Raw genomic sequence first — 23,013 nt, 5'->3', positions numbered from 1 at the left:
GGTGCTAGAATGGCTCTGGTTGCAGTGGAGTAATGCCCCAGATGGGCAGAGCATTGCTCCCTGGTGGGCATGCTGGGTGGATCCTGATCGGGCGCATGCGGTGTCTGTCTTGACTGCCTTCCCCCCGCCCCACTTCTCACTTTGGAAAAATACCAACCCCCCCCAAAAAAAAACCCCACCAGTATTGGACATATGAATTATGAATGATGCATCATGCTTGTGTTTCATGAAAGAAATGTATATAAATGAAAAAACCTCTTTTTTCTTTTTTTTTTTTTTTTTCTTTTTAAGTGAGACAGGTACAGACAGAAAGGGAAAGAGATGAAAAGCATCAACTTTTCATTGCGGCGCTCTAGCTGTTCATTGATTGCTTTCTCATATGTGCCTTGACTGCGGGGCTCCAGCTGAGCCAGTGACCTCTCCCTTGCTTAAGCTAGCGACTTTGAGCTCAGGCCAGTGACCTTGGGCTTCAAACCAGCAATCATCCGGTCATGTCTATGACCCCATGCTCAAGCTGGCAACCCTGCGAAGCTGGCAACCTTGGGGTTTCGAACCTGGGTCCTCGGCATCCCAGATCGATGCTCTATCACTTTGCCACCACCTGGTTAGGCAACAAAGCCTCTTTTAATTGGGCCTATATCAATAGATCAGCAAATAATGCACGTTTATTTTTTTTAGGAGGTCTGAATTTTAAATGAAAATAAAAAGTTTGAAGTATATGTGCATATCTTTTGAGATTCGCAATTTAACTGAAATTTTCTTTTAAACTGAACTAATGAGAGCTTCTGTATTATTTTTGTTTTCATATAATATTATACTGTATTAATGAAGTATTAGGTCAAGAGAAATTTATGAATACATTTGCCTTAAATTGCTGTGGTAATATGTTGCTTTGGATTGTGGATACATACACATATACAAATATAATTTACTTAATTTAAATTTATTGGGCATATATTGAAAATTTAACTTTTATATTTGATTTATTAATGCAGCAGCCATTTTCTCCACAGGGCATCACCTGGCACAGTGGTTACTCCCCGTCTGGCTCCCACAGGTGTTAGTTGGGCTGACAAGGTTAAGGCTCATCATACAGGCTCTCCTGCTTCTTCAGATGTACCACTGGCTCAGTCTTGCCCACCAATGACAGTGCAGAAGACGTCTTGCAAAAATGGCAAGTGATTTTGAATCATTTTTTTATGTAGTAGATATGTGGATATATATGGAAATACTTATATATTTTTTTGAAATTGGAGCTAATAGCCATATATACTTATCTTTTCACATCATTTATATATTAATCTGCCCTACTTAAAACTATAAAATAATCTTAAAAACTATGAAAGCATATGGTGATCATTTTAATTTCAGCTTTGCCCTGTGTAAACTTTAAGGAGAATGAATTCTTTTATCAAGTCATTTATAAGGTAGGTCCTTTATAACTCTTTTGACTTAAAACAAAAAATAGGCTACTTCATTCTCTAGTATACACTTATTTTTTTTATTTTTTATTTTTATTTATTCATTTTAGAGAAGAGAGACAGAGAGAGAGAGAGAGAGAGAGAGAGAGAGAGAGAGAAGGGAGGGAGGAGCAGGAAGCATCAACTCCCATATGTGCCTTGATTGGGCAAGCCCAGAGTTTTGAACTGGTGACCTCAGCATTCCAGGTCGATGCTTGATCCACAGTGCCACCGCAGGTCAGGCGGCAGTATACACTTTTAAGTCACATGCCACTGTTTCATTAATATTTGAATATTATTTTGGTACTAATATAATATTCTATGTTTATCTTTGTTCATACATCATTTTATATACCATCTGAATAATTAAGAGGCATAAATAAATAAAAGGGCTGTTATTTTGAGGGCCCATCTGACATTTATTCTCATCAGAATTTCCTTCATGAAATGTTTTTATATAAAAATTCAGAGTGAATTTTTTTATACCTCTATAGAGGCTTAGATTTTAGAATGATAGTAAATAATAATAAATTGGTGTTACAAGTTTAGGAGCATCTTAAGAATATTGCTTTTTTTTTTTTTTTCCTTCAATGAAAGATCTCTTGGAGCTTTTTTGGTTCAGAAAGAAATTATTTTTGGCTTGACCAGGTAGTGGCGCAGTGGATAGAGCATTGGCCTGGGAAGTGGAGGACCCAGGATTGAAACCCCAAGGTCACCGGCTTGAGTGCCGGCTCACCAGCTTGATCACGGGATTGCTGGCTTGAGTGTGAGATCATAGACATGACCCTATGGTCGCTGGCTTGAGCCCAAAGGTTGCTGGCTTGAAGCCCAAGGTTGCTGGCTTGAGCAAGGGTCACTCACTCTGCTGCAGCCGCCCAGTCAAGGCACATATGAGAAAGCAATTAATGAACAACTAAGGAGCTGCAACGAAGAATTGATTCTTCTCATCTTTCTCCCTTTCTGCCTGTCTGTCCCTGTTTCTCTCTCTCTCTTTCTGTCTCCGTCACAAAAAAGAAATTTTTTTTTGTTTGTTTTGTTTTGTATTTTTCTGAAGCTGGAAACGGGGAGAGACAGTCAGACAGACTCCCGCATGCGCCCGACCGGGATCCACCCAGCACGCCCACCAGGGGGCGACGCTCTGCCCCTCTGGGGCGTCGCTCTGCCGCGACCAGAGCCACTTTAGCGCCTGGGCAGCGGCCAAGGAGCCATCCCCAGCGCCCGGGCCATCTTTGCTCCAATGGAGCCTTGGTTGCGGGAGGGGAAGAGAGAGACAGAGAGGAAGGGGGGGGTGGAGAAGCAGATGGGCGCTTCTCCTTATGTGCCCTGGCCGGGAATCGAACCCGGGACTCCTGCACGCCAGGCCAACGCTCTACCACTGAGCCAACTGGCCAGGGCCTTCTTATTTTTTTTAATGCTTTAATCTGGAAGATTTTTACTGATGTTTTTCTCTGTTCTGTATGTTGAATCCATATTTTCTTGAATATGTTAATAATGGTTATTTTTAAAAGTTTCTGTCTAAAAAGTAAAATATTTAAGCCAAAGCAAAGGCTTTGAAGGCAAAGAAAACAGTGCTAAAAGGTGTCCAAAGCCGCAAAAAAAGAAGATCCGCCTGTCACCCACCTTCCAACGTTCAAAGACACTGTGGCTCCTAAGGCAGCTTAATACCCTTGGAACTGTGACCCCAGGAGAAACAAGCCTGACCATTATGCCATCATCAAATTCCCCTTGATGACTGAGTCAGCCATGAAGAAGATAGATGACAGTACACTTGTGTGCATTGTGGATGTCAGGGCCAACAAACACCAGATAAACAGGCTCTAACATTGACATGGCCAAGGTCAACACCCTGATCAGACTTAATGGAGAGAAGAAGGCATATGTTCGACTAGCTTCTGACTAGGATGTTCCCGACAAAATTAGAATCATCTAAACTGAGTCCAGCTGACTAATTCTAAACATAAAGATTTTAAACTATATAAAAAAATCTAAACTACCTGCAGATTTGTTAATTAAAAACATTTTTGTGGGGTTCAGTTACTCAATCTTGTTTTATAGCAAGCCACATAATATTTAATTAAATGTTTAATATGGTATATTAAAAATTATAGAGGCTTCTTCTAAAAATAATTTTTTTTTGGCAAGAAGATAAGAGTACAAGCAGATCACCTTAATTCTGTCAAAGTTTGGTTTGAGGTTTTATTAAAGTTGATATATTTTAATTTTGTCTTTATTCTTTTTGGGGTATCAACTGAAAACCTGGGGTTTTGCCAGGGCAACTACATTCCTGTTTTCCAACTTTTGTTTCTTCAGCGCCATCCAGTTGTTACAAGATCTGCTTAGCTCATTAGCATCCCAGCTGTGCTTTCTGTGGGGTGCCTTGGAATCTTGCCCTATATATGCAAAGCTTAGCAATTGTCAGAGTTCTTAAGGGAAGATTGAATGCAGACATTTTGGCTCACTTTCCTGCAGTCACCCCCTCTCCAAGATTTTTGCCCCTGAAGTCCCAGTTGCTTTAGACTCATTGAACTCTAGTGTCTGTCTCAGCCAGACAGGACTGCTGGTTTCTGCGAGGGCTCACTTCACCTGCACTGTGAATTCCAAATGTCTTCAGGGAAAATTCTGGGGTGAATGTGGATCTCATGTTGTTGTCCTTTCTTTTTCTCAGGGATTTTACTTCTTTAAATCTTGCTTATATTGATTGCTTTCCAATTGCTTTAAACAGTTCATTTATATATTTTGTCTAGCTTTTATAGTTGTGTTTGGAAGAAAAAAGTTTAATTTTGATGCAGGTTATTTTGTTATGACTGTAACTATACGTATTCAAACACACATGGAGTTCAACTGACACATGCTGAGTCATTATACAAGTTTCAACGAATTTCAGATGATTGAACCCATTCTGTCTCTTCTGAACATAGTGGAATTAAGTTAGAAACCAGTTACAAAAAGATAACCATATAATTTTCAAATTTTTGGAATTTTAGAATATATTTCTGAATAATCCATGAGTCAGAAGAAACTGCAATGAAACTTCGAAAATGAAAATCTAATTAAAATGAACATTTAAAAATCTTATGTGATTAAGGTAAAGCTATGCTTTGAGGAAAATTTCTAGCCTCAATTACACATATTAGAAGAGAAGAAAACTTAAATCCACACTCTTGTCTATCACAAGAAGTTAGAATAGAACAAGGAACATGGAAGGAAAATATATAGGTGAGGATAGAGAAAATCAACAAAACCAAAAGGTTGTTCTTCAATTAGACTAATAAAATTAATAGACTTCTAGCAATATTAATGAAGAAAAAGAAAAGACAGGTGTAATGCCAAGAATGAAATGGGGGCATTTGTAGAGATCCTACAAGAATTAAAAAGATAGTAGGGAGATATTATGAACAATACTATACAGTAAATATAGAAATTTAGAAGAAATTGTCCAATTCTTTGAAAAATACAATGTAACAAAACTTGCATGGCAAGAATTAGAAAATGTGAATCTATACTTAAACATTCGTTCCCAAGTAAAATTTCAGGTAATGAAGACTTTTCCTGTGAATTCTTTCAAATATTTAAGGGAAAATACCATCAATCTTATTAAATGCTTCCTGGGAATAAAAAGTGGAGTTTGTTTTCTAATAGCAGCAAAACCTTAATATCAAACCCTAACAAGGATAGCCCTGACGGATAGCTCGGTTGGTTAGAGCAGTGGTCCCCAACCCCCAGGCCATGGACCAGTACCGGTCCATGGGCCATTTGGTATCGGTCCTCAGAGAATGAATAAATAAGTTACATTATCTCCGTTTTATTTATATTTAACTCTGAACGATGTTTTATTTTTAAAAAATGACCAGATTCCCTCTGTTACATCTGTCTAAGACTCACTCTTTTTTTTTTTTTCTGAAGCTGGAAACGGGGAGGCAGTCAGACAGACTCCCGCATGCGCCCGACCGGGATCCACCCGGCATGCTCTGCCCATCCGGGGTGTCGCTCTGTCGCGACCAGAGCCACTCTAGCACCTGGGGCAGAGGCCAAGGAGCCATCCCCAGCGCCAGGGCCATCTTTTGCTCCAATGAAGCTTCGGCTGCGGGAGGGGAAGAGAGAGACAGAGAAGAAGGAGAGGGGGAGGGGCGGAGAGGCAGATGGGCGCTTCTCCTGTGTGCCCTGGCCGGGAATCGAACCCGGGACTTCCGCACGCCAGGCCAACGCTCTACCACTGAGCCAACCGGCCAGGGCCAAGACTCACTCTTGACACTTGTCTCGGTCATGTGATACGTTGCCGCTGAAATTAAACCCATAAACTAGCAAAATGAGTGAAAAACAAAATTCCATTGAAAGTTTTTTTTGCGAAGTGGAAAAGGGCCAGTGAGGAGACAGAAGAAGAACCTACGGCCTCGAAGAAAAAGAAGCCTTCATTTAACAGACAATACCAGGAGTCCTACTTGAAGTATGGATTTATTGCAACTGGTGATTCTTGCGCACCAAGGCCACTCTGCATAATATTTGGCGACTGGCTAAGTAATGAGGCAATGAAGCCATCAAAACTGCTTGGCCACTTGGAGACCAAGCATCCTACTTTAAAAGACAAGCCTTCTGAGTATTTTGAAAGAAAAAAAAGCATGAACATGGACAGAAATAATTACTGGTGGCCACTACATCAATAAATGCGAGTGCACTGAGAGCATCATACTTGGTGGCTAATCGTATTGCTAAGGCTAAGAAGCCATTCACCATTGGTGAAGAATTGATCCTTCCAGCCACTAAAGACATTTGTCATAAACTTCTAGGAGAGGCTGTGGTTAAAAAGATAGCACAGATGCCTCTTTTGGCTACCACCATTACATGGCGCATTGAGGAAATAGCAGAGGACATTGAATCACAATTGTTGGAAAGGATTAATAAATCACCATGGTACGCTCTCCAGGTTGACGAATCTACAGATATTGACAACAAGGCAATGCTACTTGTTTACGTGCGTTATCTTTATCAAGAGGATGTGCACGAGGATATGTTATGTGCATTATCATTGCCAACCACAGCCTCAGAACTATTTAAATCGCTGGATGACTATATATCAGGAAAACTGAAAATGGTCTTTTTGTGTCGGCATATGCACAGATGGAGCTGCTGCCATGACCGGAAGGATGTCTGGTTTAACTACTCGGATTAAGGAGGTTACACCTGAATGCGAGTCTACGCATTGTGTCATTCACAGGGAAATGCTGGCTAGCCGAAATATACCACCGAACTTAACAGTGTATTGAATGATGTCGTTAAAGTTATTAACCACATCAAAGCATATATCCTTCACTCGCGCCTGTTCAAGCAGCTTTGTGAGGAAATGAACGCGGAGCACAGACACTTTCTCTTATACAGAGAAATAAGATGGTTATCCCGAGGGAGATCCCTGGCCAGAGTGTTTGAATTACGAGAGCCGCTGCAGAGATTTCTCTCAGAAAAAAGTCACCGCTAGCAGCACATTTCAGTGACGAGGAATGGGGTCACAAAACTCGCTTACTTGTGCGACATATTTAACCTCCTCGATGAACTCAGTCGGTCACTTCAGGGGAAAATGACAACTGTCTTCAAGTTGGCAGATAAAGTAGCTGCATTTAAAGCCAAACTGGATTTGTGGGGACGACGCGTGAACAGGGGTATATTTGACATGTTTCAAACATTCGCGGGGATTTTGGAAGAGACTGAGCCCAAGCCTTCATTGTCCCAGCTGGTGCACGATCACCTGTATTTGCTTTTAAAAGAGTTTGAACTTTTTAAAACTCTTCCCAACCACAAAAGACCCACGAATTGCCAAGGAATGAATCCGCGATCCATTTGTCAACAAACCAGGTGAATCCAGCATGTCTATGCAAGAAGAGGATCAACTACTGGAGATCACAAATGACGGCGGCCTTAAAAATATGTTCGAGCCTGACCAGGTGGTGGCGCAGTGGATAGAGCGTCGGACTGGGATGCGGAAGGACCCAGGTTCGAGACCCCGAGGTCGCCAGCTTGAGCGCGGGCTCATCTGGCTTGAGCAAAGAGCTCGCCAGCTTGGACCCAAGGTCGCTGACTCCAGCAGGGGGTTACTCAGTCTGCTGAAGGCCCGCGGTCAAGGCACATGTGAGAAAGCAATCAATGAACAACTAAGATGTCGCAACGCTCAACGAGAAACTGATGATTGATGCTTCTCATCTCTCTCTGTTCCTGTCTGTCTGTCCCTGTCTATCTCTGCCTCTGTTAAAAAAAAAAAAAAAAATATGTTCGAGACTACAACTCTGCCAGTGTTCTGGATTAAAGTCATGGCAGAATACCCTGAGATCGCCACAAAAGCACTAAAAACCCTGTTGCCATTTCCGATATCCTATTTGTGTGAAGCAGGATTTTCTGCAGTGACAGCAAACAAAACAAAATTACGGAATAGACTGGACATAAGCAACACACTTCGGGTGTCATTGTCTCCCATTACCCCTAGATGGGACCGTCTCATTGCAGAGAAACAAGCTCAGGGCTCCCACTGATTTAGCGTTATGGTTGTTGAGAGATAGGCTACTATCTCTCATTCTATATAAACATTATAATAAGTAACCCTTAACTTACAATATTCATAACAATGGTGAGTTATATTTTTCATACACTTTATATTTGTTTTTGTGTTGTATCTTATTTTTAAGGCATGTTTAAACGTTACCATAGCGACTGGAAAGTGTTTGGAGGCAGAGAGGATGTTACTCATGTTATGTTGTTGGTGTGATGTTAAGAGGACACTTCTAACAAAGTTGCATACGAGAACACAGTGGATTCATGTTTATTTTTATTGTCGTAGGTTCATGATTGGTAGCGAGCCTGAACCTATCATAGTACATACTGATGTCAGACATGAAACGTTGTCAGAATAACAAATTTAAATACAGCTTGAATAATGAGGACATGCTCGTTCCTCCTTTAACTTAGCCCAATAAATATCGTAAATTCGACAATGATATTTAAAAATACCACAGTTTTTATGCTGGTTGCATAATTTTATTTTGTGCATTTATCCGTCCCACCCTAAAGGCTGTTCCGTGAAAATATTTTCTGACATTAAACCGGTCCGTGGCCCAAAAAAGGTTGGGAACCACTGGGTTAGAGCATCATCCCAGAATGCAAAGGTTGTGGGTTTGATTTCCAGTCAGGGCAAATACAGAAACCGGTTGATGTTTTTCTCTCTCTCTAAAATCAACAAATAAAATAAAAATAACCTCATAAGGATATTACAATAAAATACTGTTTGTCTTGAACATTGATATAAAGATCTTAAACAAAATATTAGTGAAATAAGTACAGCAGTAAATAAAACGACAACAAATCACAGTCAGATTGGGATTATTTCAGTGCTCTTCAAATTTTGGTTGTATTAACTTGAATCCTAGTGATACATTATTAGTGATATTTGTAAATTTTTTTAATATTGTGCAAGTTCTGGATTGTAAAAACTGATATGAAATACAGGTTTTAGTTTTGTGTACTTCTTGGCCTGCTAACAGTTTAATTTAAGCATGATTTGCTGTTCTCAACAAACATTCTTCTTTGTGGGAATAAGTTTTCAATATAGTTTTTACTGAAGGTTCATTAAAAATGTAATTTGTCCTTAACTAATTCTTGGTGTCTAGAGGCCTATTATATAGTTTCTATTTTGATATACTCAGTCCCTGACTTGCTTCAATTATTTTAATTTTTTTTATTACATGATAATGTTTGTGTTGGCCATCTTATTGGTTAATGGATTAGATCCAAATTTAGAAAATATCCCTTTCTATAAGAAAGCTTTCAAAGAGGGGTGTTTTTCTTTTCTTTAAAAAATTAGTTATTAATCATAGTGCTCCTAAGGGTGAGCCACTGAAATGAACTGGAAAGTAAAATCTTTCATTAAACTCAATTTCATAATTTAGTTCTTTTTCTTTTGGTATGTATGGGTTTTATAAGTCTGATTTTGTAGTTTTTATATATATATATATATTTAAAGTTTAATACAGAAACTTAAAAACATTATATACAAAGTTTTAAACAAGTGAAACATGAAAATTGAACACAGACTGGATAGTATATAATTTAATGTATTATTATTAACTTTATTGTTTATTGTAGTAATATTGTTATATCTAAAATTTTTTTTTCTGTTGAAGACAGACTATTTACAGGAGAAATGATATGCAGTTTAAGATTTGAAACATTTCAGAAAAAACCAACAGGGAAGGATAAATATATGAAATAAGAGTATGCTGATAACTATTGAAGCTGGATGATTGGACTGTGGGATTCATACTATTTTCTCTATAGTGTTTGTTTTACAGTCCTCTGAATAAAATATTTTTTAAAACTGAAAACAAATTTAAATATACCTCTCATTAGAGATTTCAAAGTCCAGATGTTTGAAGTAAAATACTACAGTTTCTGTATAATCTTTATTTTAAAATATAATATATAAAAATTTTTTTTTTGTATTTTTCTGAAGTTGGAAACGGGGAGGCAGTCAGACAGACTCCCGCATGCGCCTGACCGGGATCCACCTGGCATGCCTACCAGGGGGCAATGCTCTGCCCATCTGGGGCATCGCTCTGTTGCAATCAGAGCCATTCTAGTGCCTGAGGCAGAGGCCACAGAGCCATCCTCAGTGCCCGGGCCAACTTTGCTCCAGTGAAGCCTTGGCTGCGGGAAGGGAAGAGAGAGACAGAGAGGAAGGAGAGGGGGAGGGGTTGAGAAACAGATAGGTGCTTCTCCTGTGTGCTCTGGCCGGGAATTGAACCCGGGACTCCTGCACGCCAGGCCGACGCTCTACCACTGAGCCAACCAGCCAGGGCTAATATAGATATAAAATTTAATGTAGTCATTGTGTTTTTATAGGATGTTATGAGAATGAGTATATTATATTTACTTCCTTGAAATAAAGTTTCTTCCTATTAGTGAATTGTGATATTCAGAAAAAAATGTAGTTTTCACAGTAATGTAGATTTTTAGTTTTTCAGAAATAAGCTTCATAAATCTGCTTATTTTATCATTAACTTTTTACCACCAGTCTTTGTTGAGATATACTTCATATACATACAGTTCACCCATTTAAAGTATACAGTTCAGCTCTTTTTAGTGTATTCACATGTATGTACAACCATAACCACAGTTAATTATAGAACATTTTCAGGGCCTCAGAAAGAAATGTCTTGGCAATGATTTTTTATATTTGACATTAAAAGCAAAGGCAACAAAAGCAAAAACAAACAACAGGGCTACATTAAACTAAAAAATTTCTGCACAGCAAAGGAAACTAATCAACAGAATGAAAAGGTTACCTACAAAATGGGAGAAAATATTTGTAAATCATGTATCTCCTTAGGGGTTAATATCCAAAAATATATAAAGAACTCTTTAACTTGATAGCAAAAAACAAACAATTTGATTAAAAAATAGGTAGAGAAACTGAATAGACATTTTTTCAAAGAAGATATTCAAATAGCCACAGGTGCATGAAAAGGTGTTCAAATCACTAATCAAGGGGGGAATGCAAATCAAAACTACAATATCACCTCATACCTGTTAAAATGGCTGTTTTCAAAAAGACAAGAGATAAGCCCTGGCTGGGTTGCTAAGTTGGTCAAAGCGTCTTCCCAATATGCCAAAGCTGAGAATTCAATCTCCAGTCAGGGCACATACAGTTCAAGAATCAACCAGTGGATGAGTAAATAAGTAGAACAACAAATCTGTCTCTCTCCCTCTTTACCCCCTCTCTTCCACTTTCCTCTCTCTCAAAAAATCAATAACAATAATAATAATAATAACAAAATGACAAGAGATCATAAGTGTTAAGATATTTTTATTTATTTACATTGATCTGTTCCTTTATGTGCCCTGACCGGGGATCAAACCAGCAACCTCTGTGCTTCTGACAATGCTCGAACCAAACTATCCAGCCAGGGCTCATTGTGATTTTTATTTGCATTTTTCTAATGGCTAATAATGTTGAATTTCTTTGGTGTGCTTATTTGCCACACATATATACTCTTCAGTGTAATGTTTGGTCATGTCTTTTTACCCATTTTCAACTTGGATAGTTTGTAATAATATTGTTGTCTATATATTCTAGACTGTAGTCCTTAGTGGGATATTTTCTACCAGTTGTTTGCTTTCTCATTCTCTTCACAAAGCTTCTGCAGATGAAAAATTGTCAATCTTGATGACATCCATGAGGTCTCTATGGATCATGCTTTTGGTGTCAAATCTTAGGACTCAGTGTCTAGCCATAGATTCAAAAGATACTTCTTTTGTGTTTCCTAAAAGATTTTTGTGTCTTAACATGGGTTTCCTAGGATTTATTAGTTTCTTGAATCTGTAGTTTTATGTCTTTCACTAAGTTTGGGAAGTTTACAGCCATTCTTTCTTCAAATACGTTTTTAGTCCTATACTCACTTACCTCTCAGAGGGAATTTGGTGACACAATGTACCCCCTTTGTGCTTGGCCCACAGGTCCTTAAGACACTGTGCTTGGTCCCTGTGACCACTTTCCAGAAAATCTGAGGCACCAACTTTTACCACCTCCTTGGTACCTTCTGGTGGTGTAAACTCAGCTCTCCTCTGGGCCCCACTGACACTAGGAAGGGGCAAAGTGAAGGGAGGACTGACTCACACTGTCTTGTTGCTGTGGTGGTGGTGGTGGGGTGGTGGAATCTTAGCTCCCTCCTGAACTCTAGTGACAGAAAGGGAAGTAGGATCCAAATGCCCAGTAAATTTACCTCCCATCATTTAGTTCTGCCTTATCGATACTTGTGAGGACCGAAGCTCAGCTATCAGTAGGGACCTGTGGACACTGGGGGAGGGGAAGGACAGAATATTGATTTTTTTTTTTTTTTGTATTTTTCTGAAGTTGGAAACGGGGAGGCAGTCAGACAGACTCCCGCATGCGCCCGACCGGGATCCACCCGGCATGCCCACCAGGGGGCGATGCTCTGCTCATCTGGGGCATCGCTCTGTTGCAACCAAAGCCATTCTAGCACCTGAGGCAGAGGCCACAGAGCCATCCTCAGCGCCCGGGCAAACTTTGCTCCAATGGAGCCTCGGCTGCGGGAGGGGAAGAGAGAGACAGAGAGGAAGGAGAGGGGGAGGGGTTGAGAAGCAGATGGGCGCTTCTCCTGTGTGCCCTGGCTAGGGATCGAACCCAGGACTCCTTCACGCCAGGCCGACGCTCTACCACTGAGCCAACCGGCCAGGGCCAGAATATTGATTATTTTATGCTCTGTCTCTGCTGAATGGAGGTAGAGACTGTGCTTAGCATTGGACTTTGCTGACACTGGGGGTAGGGAGGATCCATGTCTACCAGTTCTGGCTCAACACTGCTCATTCACTCATTGTTGCTTCGTGGGTGTGGGTGTTAGAACCCACTGGGTCACACTGAGTCTGAGGGTGGGGGGGAGTGGAGTGTGGAGGGCTTCAGTTTCTGCTGCCTTGTTTAGTTTTGTTAATGCCCATTGTAGCAGGAGGCTAAGCTCACCATTTGACTTTGCTGAAACTACTTTGGTGGGGAATTGGATAACCATCTTTTTCTGCTAGGTGGGCAGTGGAAGTTCAGCTTCCTGCTTACCCCTATTCAAATTGAGGATAGTGAGTTTACATGGATGTTAGACTGGAATAGAGTGAATATTGCCAAAAGGATTGTCTCTCCTGTTAGGTCACCCAGGTTTTGCTGATGCCTATTTTGTCTATGTCTGTTGGTCCTTCTGGTTTGGAGGCTTTTGCAGTGTCCTTTTTGGAAGCAGGTGGCAGCTCAGAGAACTTCCTGTGTTGCTTTCCTGCCTCAGTCCCTAGGCAGCCCACCTACTTCGTTCTGTCTCTTGAAATCTTGCTGTATTTATTTTGTGTGTTCTGTCCAGGGTTCTTAGTTGTAAGAAGGAGGACCTGGAGATGATGGGGGCTATGCCATCTTGGTCAGAACTGGTACTCTTCCTATTGATTTTTAGAGAGTACAATTACTTATCGAAGTAACAATAGATTTATTTCAAAGGAACTGACTTGAAAAATGTTTAGGAGATAAAGTAGATTGATTTGTATTTTCATTTATTAACTTAAAAATCAGCCTGACCAGGCGGTGGCACAGGGGATAGAGCGTCAGACTGGGATGCTGAGGACCCAGGTTCGAGACCCCAAGGTCGCCAGCTTGAGCGCGGGCTCATCTGGTTTGAGCAAAAGCTCACCAGCTTGGACCCAAGGTCGCTGGCTCCAGCAAGGGGTTACTCGGTCTGCTGAAGGCCCGCAGTCAAGGCACATATGAGAAAGCAATCAATGAACAACTAAGGTGTCACAATGTGCAACGAAAAACTAATGATCGATGCTTCTCATCTCTCCGTTCCTGTCTGTCTGTCCCTGTCTATCTCTCACTCTGACTCTATGTAAGAAAAAAAAAATCAGGCAAGTTGTCATTTCTTTGTGTTTTTTGCAGGCCTGGTGTCTTCTCAGTCTGAAATTTTGTAATGTGATCTTGAATAAGCCACTTAATCTTTTTTTGCACCAGGTTCCACATTTTAAAATGGTGAAGAGTTGACCCAAATAAACATTGTGATTTTTTTATTTTTTATTTTCTTATTTTAGAGAAGAGGAGGCAGAGACAGACTCCTGCATGCACCTGTACCGGGATCCACCCGGCAAGCTCACTAAGGGGTGATGCTCTGCCCATCTGGGGCCCTTGCTCCATTGCAACTGGAGCCATATTTTACCGCCTGAGGCGGAGGCCATGGAGCCATCCTCAGTGCCAGGGCCAGCTTGCTCTAATTGAGCCTTGGCTGCAGGAGGGGAGAAAAAAGAGAGAGATGTGAAGGGGAGGGGTAGAGAAGCAGAGGGACGCTTCTCCTGTGTGCCCTGACCAGGAATCAAACCCAGGACATCCACACACCAGACCAGTGCTCTACCATTGAGCCAACCAGCCAGGGCCCATTGTGGTCTCTTTAAATATTAAACTTTATGATTCTATGAACTCAATCAATCTCTTATTAAATCATAAAATCATAGAATAGTAGTAGTCTTAACACTTACCACAGTACCTGGAATATAAATATATATTGTATGACTAATATTGATTCCACCTAGGCAGCAGGTATTAACCCTTTGAGTAGTAAGTTTTTTTCATGCTTGCTGACCCCCAGGAGTGAGGTTTTTTTTTCAAAAAATGAAATTAGTTCCAGTTCCAGTTTTATTAACTTAAAATCATGTTTGATAACCAATTTATGAAAACAAGAAGAACATACATTTGCCTTTTTTTAATGTTGCCTTACACATTTTTAAAATAAAAATTTTTGTACAATTGTACTCTGATGGTCAGGAGGCATGAGGATGTAAATGAATGTTCATATTACTCAAAGGGTTAAAATGAGATTTAAAAATATAGCCTGTGGCCTGGCCTGTGGTGGCGCAGTGGATAAAGTATCGACCTGGAAATGCTGAGGTCGCTGGTTCAAAACCCTGGGCTTCCCTGGTCAAGGCACATATGGGAGTTGATGCTTCCACCTCCTCCCCCCTTCTCTCTCTCTCTCTCCCTCTCCTCTCTAAAATGAATCTATTAAAAAAAAAGTTTGCAAAAAAAAAAAAAATAGCCTGTAAAATTTAAAAATTGTGGCTAGGTGTATACATCTATATTGCAGGTTGTGACATTTTGAAACATTTTACTGGAAGATTCATATTTATTTTAGTGTATTTTGTTGTGTGACTCTGGATATAGACCCTCTGTTTCCTTGTATATGTAGTGAAATATTGAATGTGATAATTTAGTTAACATTCTGTAATCTTATGATCATTGAAATATATTTTTTCCCCCAAGTCAAGGTATGTTGTTAGTAGTGGGATAGAGGAAAGAACTTGGACTTTAGAGCTAGGCCTGTGTTTGGCTTCTGGAAGGTGGGGAGACAGCTTTAACTTAACCATTGGGACATGGAGACCAAACCAATTTGACTGGACTTGCATCTTGAAAAATTTACTAAGTATGTGACCTTGGGCAAATTACTGAACCTCTTTTCGTCTCAGTTTCCTTATTGATGCAATAGGGATGATAATCTTCATAGGGTGGTTGTGAAGATTAAAAGTGTTATAAGCCCTGGCTGGTTGGCTCAGTGGTAGAGCGTCGGCCTGGCGTGCAGGAGTCCCGGGTTTGATTCCTGGCCAGGGCACACAGGAGAAGTGCCCATCTGCTTCTCCACCCCTCCCCCCTCCTTTCTCTCTTTCTCTCTCTCTTCCTCTCCTGCATCCAAGGCTCCATCGGAGCAAAGTTGGCCCGGGCGCTGAGGATGGCTCCATGGCCTCTGCCTCAGGCGCTAAAATGGCTCTGATTGCGGCAGAGCAATGCCCCAGATGGGCAGAGCATCGCCCCTGGTGGGCGTGCCAGGTGGATCCCGGTTGGGCGCATGCGGGAGTCTGTCTGACTGCCTCCCCATTTCCAACTTCAGAAAAATACCAAAAAAAAAAAAAAAGGTGTTATATGCAAAGCCCTTAGAGTGCTAGCACATAGTATACACTACATACTATATAAATGTTTATTATTCTGACCATGTGGCCTTACATCAGTCTTAATCTAAATCTCAGTTTTGTTGTTTATAAAATAGGGATAATAAAAAAAATGTTTGTGGGCCCTGGCCGGTTGGCTCAGCGGTAGAGCGTCGGCCTGGCATGCGGGAGACCCGGGTTCGATTCCCGGCCAGGGCACATAGGAGAGGCGCCCATTTGCTTCTCCACCCCCCCCTTCCTCTCTGTCTCTCTCTTCCCCTCCCGCAGCCAAGGCTCCATTGGAGCAAAGATGGCCCGGGCTCTGGGGATGGCTCCTTGGCTGTTGCCCCAGGCGCTAGAGTGGCTCTGGTCGCGGCAGAGCGACGCCCCCTGGTGGGCAGAGCGTTGCCCCTGGTGGGCGTGCCGGGTGGATCCCGGTCGGGCGCATGTGGGAGTCTGTCAGACTGTCTCTCCCTGATTCCAGCTTCAGAAAAATACAAAAAAAAAGGAAAAAAAAATGTTTGTGGGGTAGGATTAACCCCTAACCTACCCCACAGTGTAGTTATAGGGATTAGAGAGTCTCTCTGTGTGTGTATACACACACAATACATTTTACATAATAATTAGTGTCATGTTTGTATATTAGCTGTATAAAATGGGAATTAGATTGGAAATACTTATATTTTACAGGTTTTTGAAAATTTTGAACATCTCAATGAGTCTTTATTATTTTCTTCTCAATTGCACAGAACGGAAGGATGCTGAAGGATGGGAGACTGTTCAGAGAGGAAGACCTGTTCGTTCACGATCAACAGCTATGGTGCCAAAAGCTTCACCACAGGCATTAAGGTCAAAAGATGACAGTGATAAAGAAAATGTATGTTTTTTACCAGATGAAAGCATACAGAAAGGTGAATCTGTTGGAGATGGACCCTCTAATGCTGTAGAAGCTCGGCCCAAAGACTCGTTCCACTCTTGTGACCATCCTCTTGCTGAGAGAACTCAGGTAGGACGTTCTGAAAATTCTTTCTCTGAATTTTTATAAGGAGTACCTGTATGCTAGAATGTACACATTTCTCTTTCATTTTTAACTTTTTTTTTTTTTTTTACAGGGACAGAGAGAGAGTCAGAGAGAGGGATAGATAGGGACAGACAGGAACGGAGAGAGATGAGAAGCATCAATCATCAGTTTTTTATTGGGACTCCTTAGTTGTTCATTGATTGCTTTCTCATATGTGCCTTGACCGCGGGCCTTCAGCAGACCGAGTAACCCCTTGCTCGAGCTAGCGACCTTGGGTCCAAGCTGATGATCTTTTTTTTTGCTCAAGCCAGATGAGCCGCGCTCAAGCTGGCGACCTTGGGGTCTCGAACCTGGGTCCTTCTGCATCCCAGTCCGATGCTCTATCCACTGTGCCACTGCTTGGTCTGGCTCATTTTTAACTTTTTATTGTGAAAAATTGTAAATCTACAGAAGAGTTGCAAGAATAGAACAGTGAACCCTCCTATCCCTTTTACCTAGATTCATAGATTAACATTTTGCCACATTTTTTTCAATTTATATTTGCATCTCACACAAACAGATTGTATGCTAAACAGGTGAGAATAATGTTCATTCACTTCCAAATACTACAACATGTGTCTAAAGAAAAAGGAAACTTTTACATAACCACATTGTAACTACAAAATTGAGGGAATTTGACACATTTATTATTATTACATAACTTATAGTTAATACTCAAAATTTTACAGTTGTCTCAATAATTTCTTCATAGAATTCCCTGCCCCCCCTCATTTAGGATCCATTCTAGAATCACACATTATATTTGGCTTTGTTTCTTTAATATTTTCACCAAGAACAACCTGTATTTTATGATAATATTTTAAAGAATACATGGCAGTTTTTCTGTAGAATGTCTTTTACTTGGTTTGTTCATTATTCAATTTAGCTTATGCAGTTTGAAAAAATTTTTAAGAGTTTTCAATTACAATTAACATACAGTGTTATATTATTTTCAGGTGTACAAATAGTGATTACACTTTTATATACCTTGTGAAGGGACTCCCAGTAAATCTAGTACCCATCTGATCCACACAGTTATTACAATATTACTGACTATATTCTCTATGCTGTACTTTATATCACCTAGCTTATATATATAGTTTTGACAGAAATACAGTGATTGTCCTTAGCATCATTTTTAGAGGTGTATATTATCAGTGTCCACGTTTGTCATTAACTTTGATTACTTGGTTAAAGTGGTGTCCTAGTTCATCTGCACTGTTACTAAAAATGGTGAGGAAAATAAGGATTATTTTCAGTTCTACTTTTACTTTCTGCAATTCAGATGGAGAAGAATCTGTGAATATGTAATGTAATTTTTTAAAAGGAATAGTTTCAGGATTTTGTTGGTCCATTTGAATTTTACTTATTTGATGAAGGAATGCATATTTAGATATTTGTTTACATAAAGAGTCATGTTCAATGAGTATAATTTATGTAAATAACTAATGAAATAGAAGAAGTGTTCTTTGATGTGATATAGGGGCTAAGGAAAAATGTTGTGATATTTCTTAGTCTAAAATAACATCTGCTAGCCCTGGCCGGTTGGCCTAGCGTGCGGAGGACCCGGGTTCGATTCCTGGCCAGGGCACACAGGAGAAGCGCCCATTTGCTTCTCCACCCCTCCACCGCGCTTTCCTCTCTGTCTCTCTCTTCCCCTCCCACAGCCGAGGCTCCATTGGAGCAAAGATGGCCCGGGCGCATCAGCCCAGTGTGTGGATGTCCTGGGTTCAGTTTTGGCCAGGATATAGGAGAAGTGCCCATCTGCTTCTTTGCCCCTCTCCCTCTCCCTCCTCTTTCTTTCTCTCTCTCCTCCCGTCCTGCAGCCATGGCTTGATTAGAGTGAGTTGGCCCTGGCGCTGAGGATGGCTTTATGGCCTCTGCCTCAGGAACTAAAAAATGGCTCTGGTTGTAATGGAGCTAGGGCCCCAGGTGGGCAGAGCATTGCCCTCTAGTGGGCTTGCTGGGTGGATTCTGGTAAGGGTGCATGTGGGAGTCTATCTCTGCCTCCCCTCCTGTCACTAAATTAAAAAAAATTTTTTTTATATCACTTAAACATCTAGCATTTATGTTAATGTGTATTTTAACTATAAAATTTAACACTATAAAAATTTTGCTGGTTTTGTATAATGTATTAGCCTATATGATTTTGGAATTTCAGGAATAATTCATACATAAAACTTTTGAGGAATTAAACTACTGTTTCAGTATAAAAGCTCACTGCTGATGGTGGTCAAGTTAATGATAATATTTGTTTTTTCCACTGTCATTCTAAAAAATGGAATTAGCACATTTATATATTTTTTCAGCATTACATTATAGTTGGGCTTTGATTTTGTTACATAAATGATAATGATTTAAAAAAATTATTATTATTATTTTACGGAAGCTGGAAACGGGGAGGCAGTCAGACAGACTCCCGCATGTGCCTGACCAGGATCCACCCGGCATGCCCACCAGGGGGCGATGCTCTGCCCATCTGGGGCGTCGCTCTGTTGCAACCAGGGCCATTCCAGCGCCTGAGGCAGAGGCCATGGAGCCATCCTCAGCGCCCGGGCCAACCTTGCTCCAGTGGAGCCTTGGCTGTGGGAGGGGAAGAGAGAGAGACAGAGAGGAAGGAGAGGGGGAAGGGTGGAGAAGCAGATGGGCGCTTCTCCTGTGTGCCCTAGCCGGGAATCAAACCCGGGACTCCTGCACGCCAGGCCGACGCTCTACCACTGAGCCAACTGGCCAGGGCCTAAAAAAAATTATTTTAAATTTATTGGGATGACATAGTTTGCCAAAGCATACAGGTTTCAAGTGTACAACTCAATATAACACCATCTACACCCTGTTTTGTGCACCTGCCACCCAAAGCAAAGTCTCTTTCTGCCCCCCCCACCCCCGTTAGTCCCCCTTTGCCCTTCTCCCACCACCCCCCGTCCCCTTTTTCTCTGGCTATTGCCAACCTGTTGTCTATTGATTTTTTAAACAGGGTTGACTATATTATAAATATCAGTAATGCTAATATAAATATTGCCAAGAAGATTATAAACCATGGTGACTGATGTATAGATAATGTTGATAGCAATATAAACAATGTGATAGAATTTAAATAATGCTTATGCTAAAATCAACACTTTGGGACACTTTAAGTTTTGACCAATAGAATTTTTAAAGTAGTTTATAAGACTTGGCCAAGTTTAATATTTATATAAATAATTAATCAAACTCAGGGTTTTATGGCCACTGCAATATTTAGCTAATGTTTATTTAAGTAGTGCTGTGAGTTTCACATTCAAAATTTTAGATTTTAATTCTACGTGAAGCTCATCATGCGGAGTCTAGTTGGAAAACACAGCAGCATTCTTCCTGACTCTGTTTAAAAATGACAATAAAGGCTTACTTCTAGTCACTAAACAAGATAGGTTTTTAAATAATGAATATGTATGTGGCTTAATCCAATGGTGTATTTTAGATTGTTTTCACATTTTTGTTGGTTATGTGTTAAATATTCTTAAAGGGGGATTGGAGGATGCCGAAATCTAAAGACTATGAATTGCATAATGAGACTATGTGCTCAGATATTCTGTACTATTTTACAGTGTGTCTCTCTTCTAGATCTGAGAATTGGTTTTATGTACTAAGTTGGGTTATTTTTTAAAAAACATTAAAAAATTTTTCATTAATTTGAGTGGGGAAAAGAGAGAGTGAGAAGCAAGCACCAGTTTGTTTTTTTATTTAGTTGTTCACTCATCTATTGCTTCTTGTACGTGCCCTGAGCAGGGGTCGAACCCATGACCTCTAGCATGTTGGGTCAATGCTTTATCCACTGAGCAACCCGTCTAGGGGTTGGGCCTTCATAAAAGATATTTAGAGGTTGTGTTAATGTTATCTAAAGAGAGTGCACTTCATATTTTTGAGTAAAATGCCTTCAAAGTGTATATTTTGGTGAAAAGTACCTTTATTTGCTAGTAGACAGTCTTCACATAAGACGTAAAATTAGCTTCAGTTATTTGAAAATAAGACAAAGTATTATATACTGTGACTAGATTTCTTTTGTGAGGCATATCTTAAACTAATCATCAGGAACAGGCTGCTAAAGTAAAATATAATTACAATATATGTTGCTTAATTTTTGTTGTTGTTGTTGTTGCTTAATTTTTTAAAGCACTCAGACAGTGCCCTATACATAGTATGTGTACAGATAAAACTTGGGCTGCTTGTGTGATGGTTTCTTTTTTACCCTTGAAATATACAAAAAAGATGAGTGAGTTCTGCCAGTGGGTCAACTGCTGCTTCACAATTGATAGGTTAAGCAGAATCAACTTTTCTATTTAAAAAAAAAAATTATTTTAAAATCAGCTTTCCTAGAGTGGAGTAGTTAGTATTTTTATTATCTCTGATTCATTCTGTAAATATATATATATTGTTAGTTCACAGCAAGTACATTGGATGATGTCAAAAACTCTGGCAGTAGCATCTTACAAGACAATTCTGTGCGAACTTCTGAAATACCTGCTGTTCGTGTGGATACAGAGTGTGTTTTGATTACTCAGCAAGATGACACACTGCCTTTGCATACAAATGAAGACCGATTTTCAGCAGAGAAAGCAAGGATAGAAAGTGAAATGGACTCTTCAGATATTTCAAATGTGAGTGCTGCTAACTTGGTAAGAACAACTTATTAGAATTCTGAGTAAAGGTTAAAACGATAATTTATTATTGAGGCATAAACCCCAATGATAAGAAACTGTATTGTGTATTACTTTGCACTTTAAAAAGCATTTTTTTTACAAAGCATTTTATGTATTATTTTAACATTTTATTATCAACCTTTGGAATATGGTTAAGATTCTTCTTGTTTTGTAGAGGAAGAAAATGAGACTGTGAGAGTTAAATAACTTGCTCAAAATAATTTAATTTGTATGTGATTTGATCAAATGTATGTATTTTTAAGATTTTATTTACTGATTTTACACAGAGAAGAGGACAGGAGGGTAAAAAGAAGTATTAATTCATAGTTACTTCACTTTAGCTGCTTATTGATTGCCTGTTGCATATGCCTTGATGGGGCAAACCCAGGGTTTTCGGACTGGTGACCCCAGTGTTCCAGGTCAATGCTCTATTCACTGTGCTACCACAGGAAAGGCTGATCAAATATTTTTTAGTTTAGCATTAAGAATCTGAGCCAAAGCCCTGGTGTTTAGTTCAGTTAAAGCATTGTCTCGAAACACCATGGTTGCATGTTCAATCCCTGGTCAGGGCACATATGGGAATCAACCAATGAATGCATGAGTCAGTGAAACAACAAATGAATGCTCTTCTCTCTCTTTCCTTCTCCCTCTCCCTCTCCTTTTCTCCCTCTCCTTCTCTTCCCCTTTCCCCACCCCTCCCCCACTTTCCTTCTCTCTCCCCTTTCCTGTCTCTCTAAAATCAATTTAAAAAAAGAAACTGATATAATAGCAAGTTTTCTATGCAAACATAGCACTCTGATAGATGGGAAATGGTGCCACTGGATTTAGTGTTGAAAATTATCTTTACACAGCTGCTTGGAGTTGGTGTTTAAGATGAAATTTATATACCATCCCCATTGTAGAATCTTTAAAAATACATTGATTTATAATTAATATAGGTTTATGTTTTTGGATGACTACTTATATCTGCTCATATCCTAAAATTTTCCATTTTAGTATTAAGATACTTGACTGAGGATAATCCAGAATAAGTCATACTAGCTTTGTTTAAAAAAGTAACTTCCAAAAAAACCTATTTGGCACATGTAAAAAGGTGTTGAGAAAAATTATTCAAATTTTCTTTTGTAAATGGCCACCATATACTTTAATTTCTTTCAAACCTTAGTGTCTTATCATGCTGAAAGATGCTGTCAGCAGATGGTAACAGGCCAAATTACACTTCTGATAGACAATAACATCAGCCTGACCTGTGGTGACGCAGTGGATAAAGCGTCAACCTGGAATGCTGAGGTCACTGGTTTGAAACCCTGGGCTTGCCTGGTCAAGGCAT

General features: G+C 40.0%; 1 protein-coding gene across 4 annotated transcripts in view; it reads left to right on the top strand.

The window, feature by feature from the left end:
- Positions 1 to 23,013, top strand: part of SCAPER (S-phase cyclin A associated protein in the ER) — a 312,151-nt gene that overhangs the window by 50,653 nt on the left and 238,485 nt on the right. For 3 of the 4 annotated variants that reach the window (XM_066354622.1, XM_066354624.1, XM_066354621.1), the window contains 3 exons: positions 1,014 to 1,174; positions 16,697 to 16,953; positions 21,423 to 21,659. In XM_066354622.1, coding sequence (XP_066210719.1) covers positions 1,014 to 1,174; positions 16,697 to 16,953; positions 21,423 to 21,659 — 655 coding nt within the window. The remainder of the gene's footprint in view (positions 1 to 1,013; positions 1,175 to 16,696; positions 16,954 to 21,422; positions 21,660 to 23,013) is intronic. The other variant, XM_066354623.1, reaches the window with a different exon arrangement.

This window comes from Saccopteryx leptura, chromosome 13, assembly GCF_036850995.1.
Source record: "Saccopteryx leptura isolate mSacLep1 chromosome 13, mSacLep1_pri_phased_curated, whole genome shotgun sequence".
Taxonomy (NCBI): Eukaryota; Metazoa; Chordata; class Mammalia; order Chiroptera; family Emballonuridae; genus Saccopteryx; species Saccopteryx leptura.
This window is presented reverse-complemented; position numbering and strand designations above follow the sequence as displayed.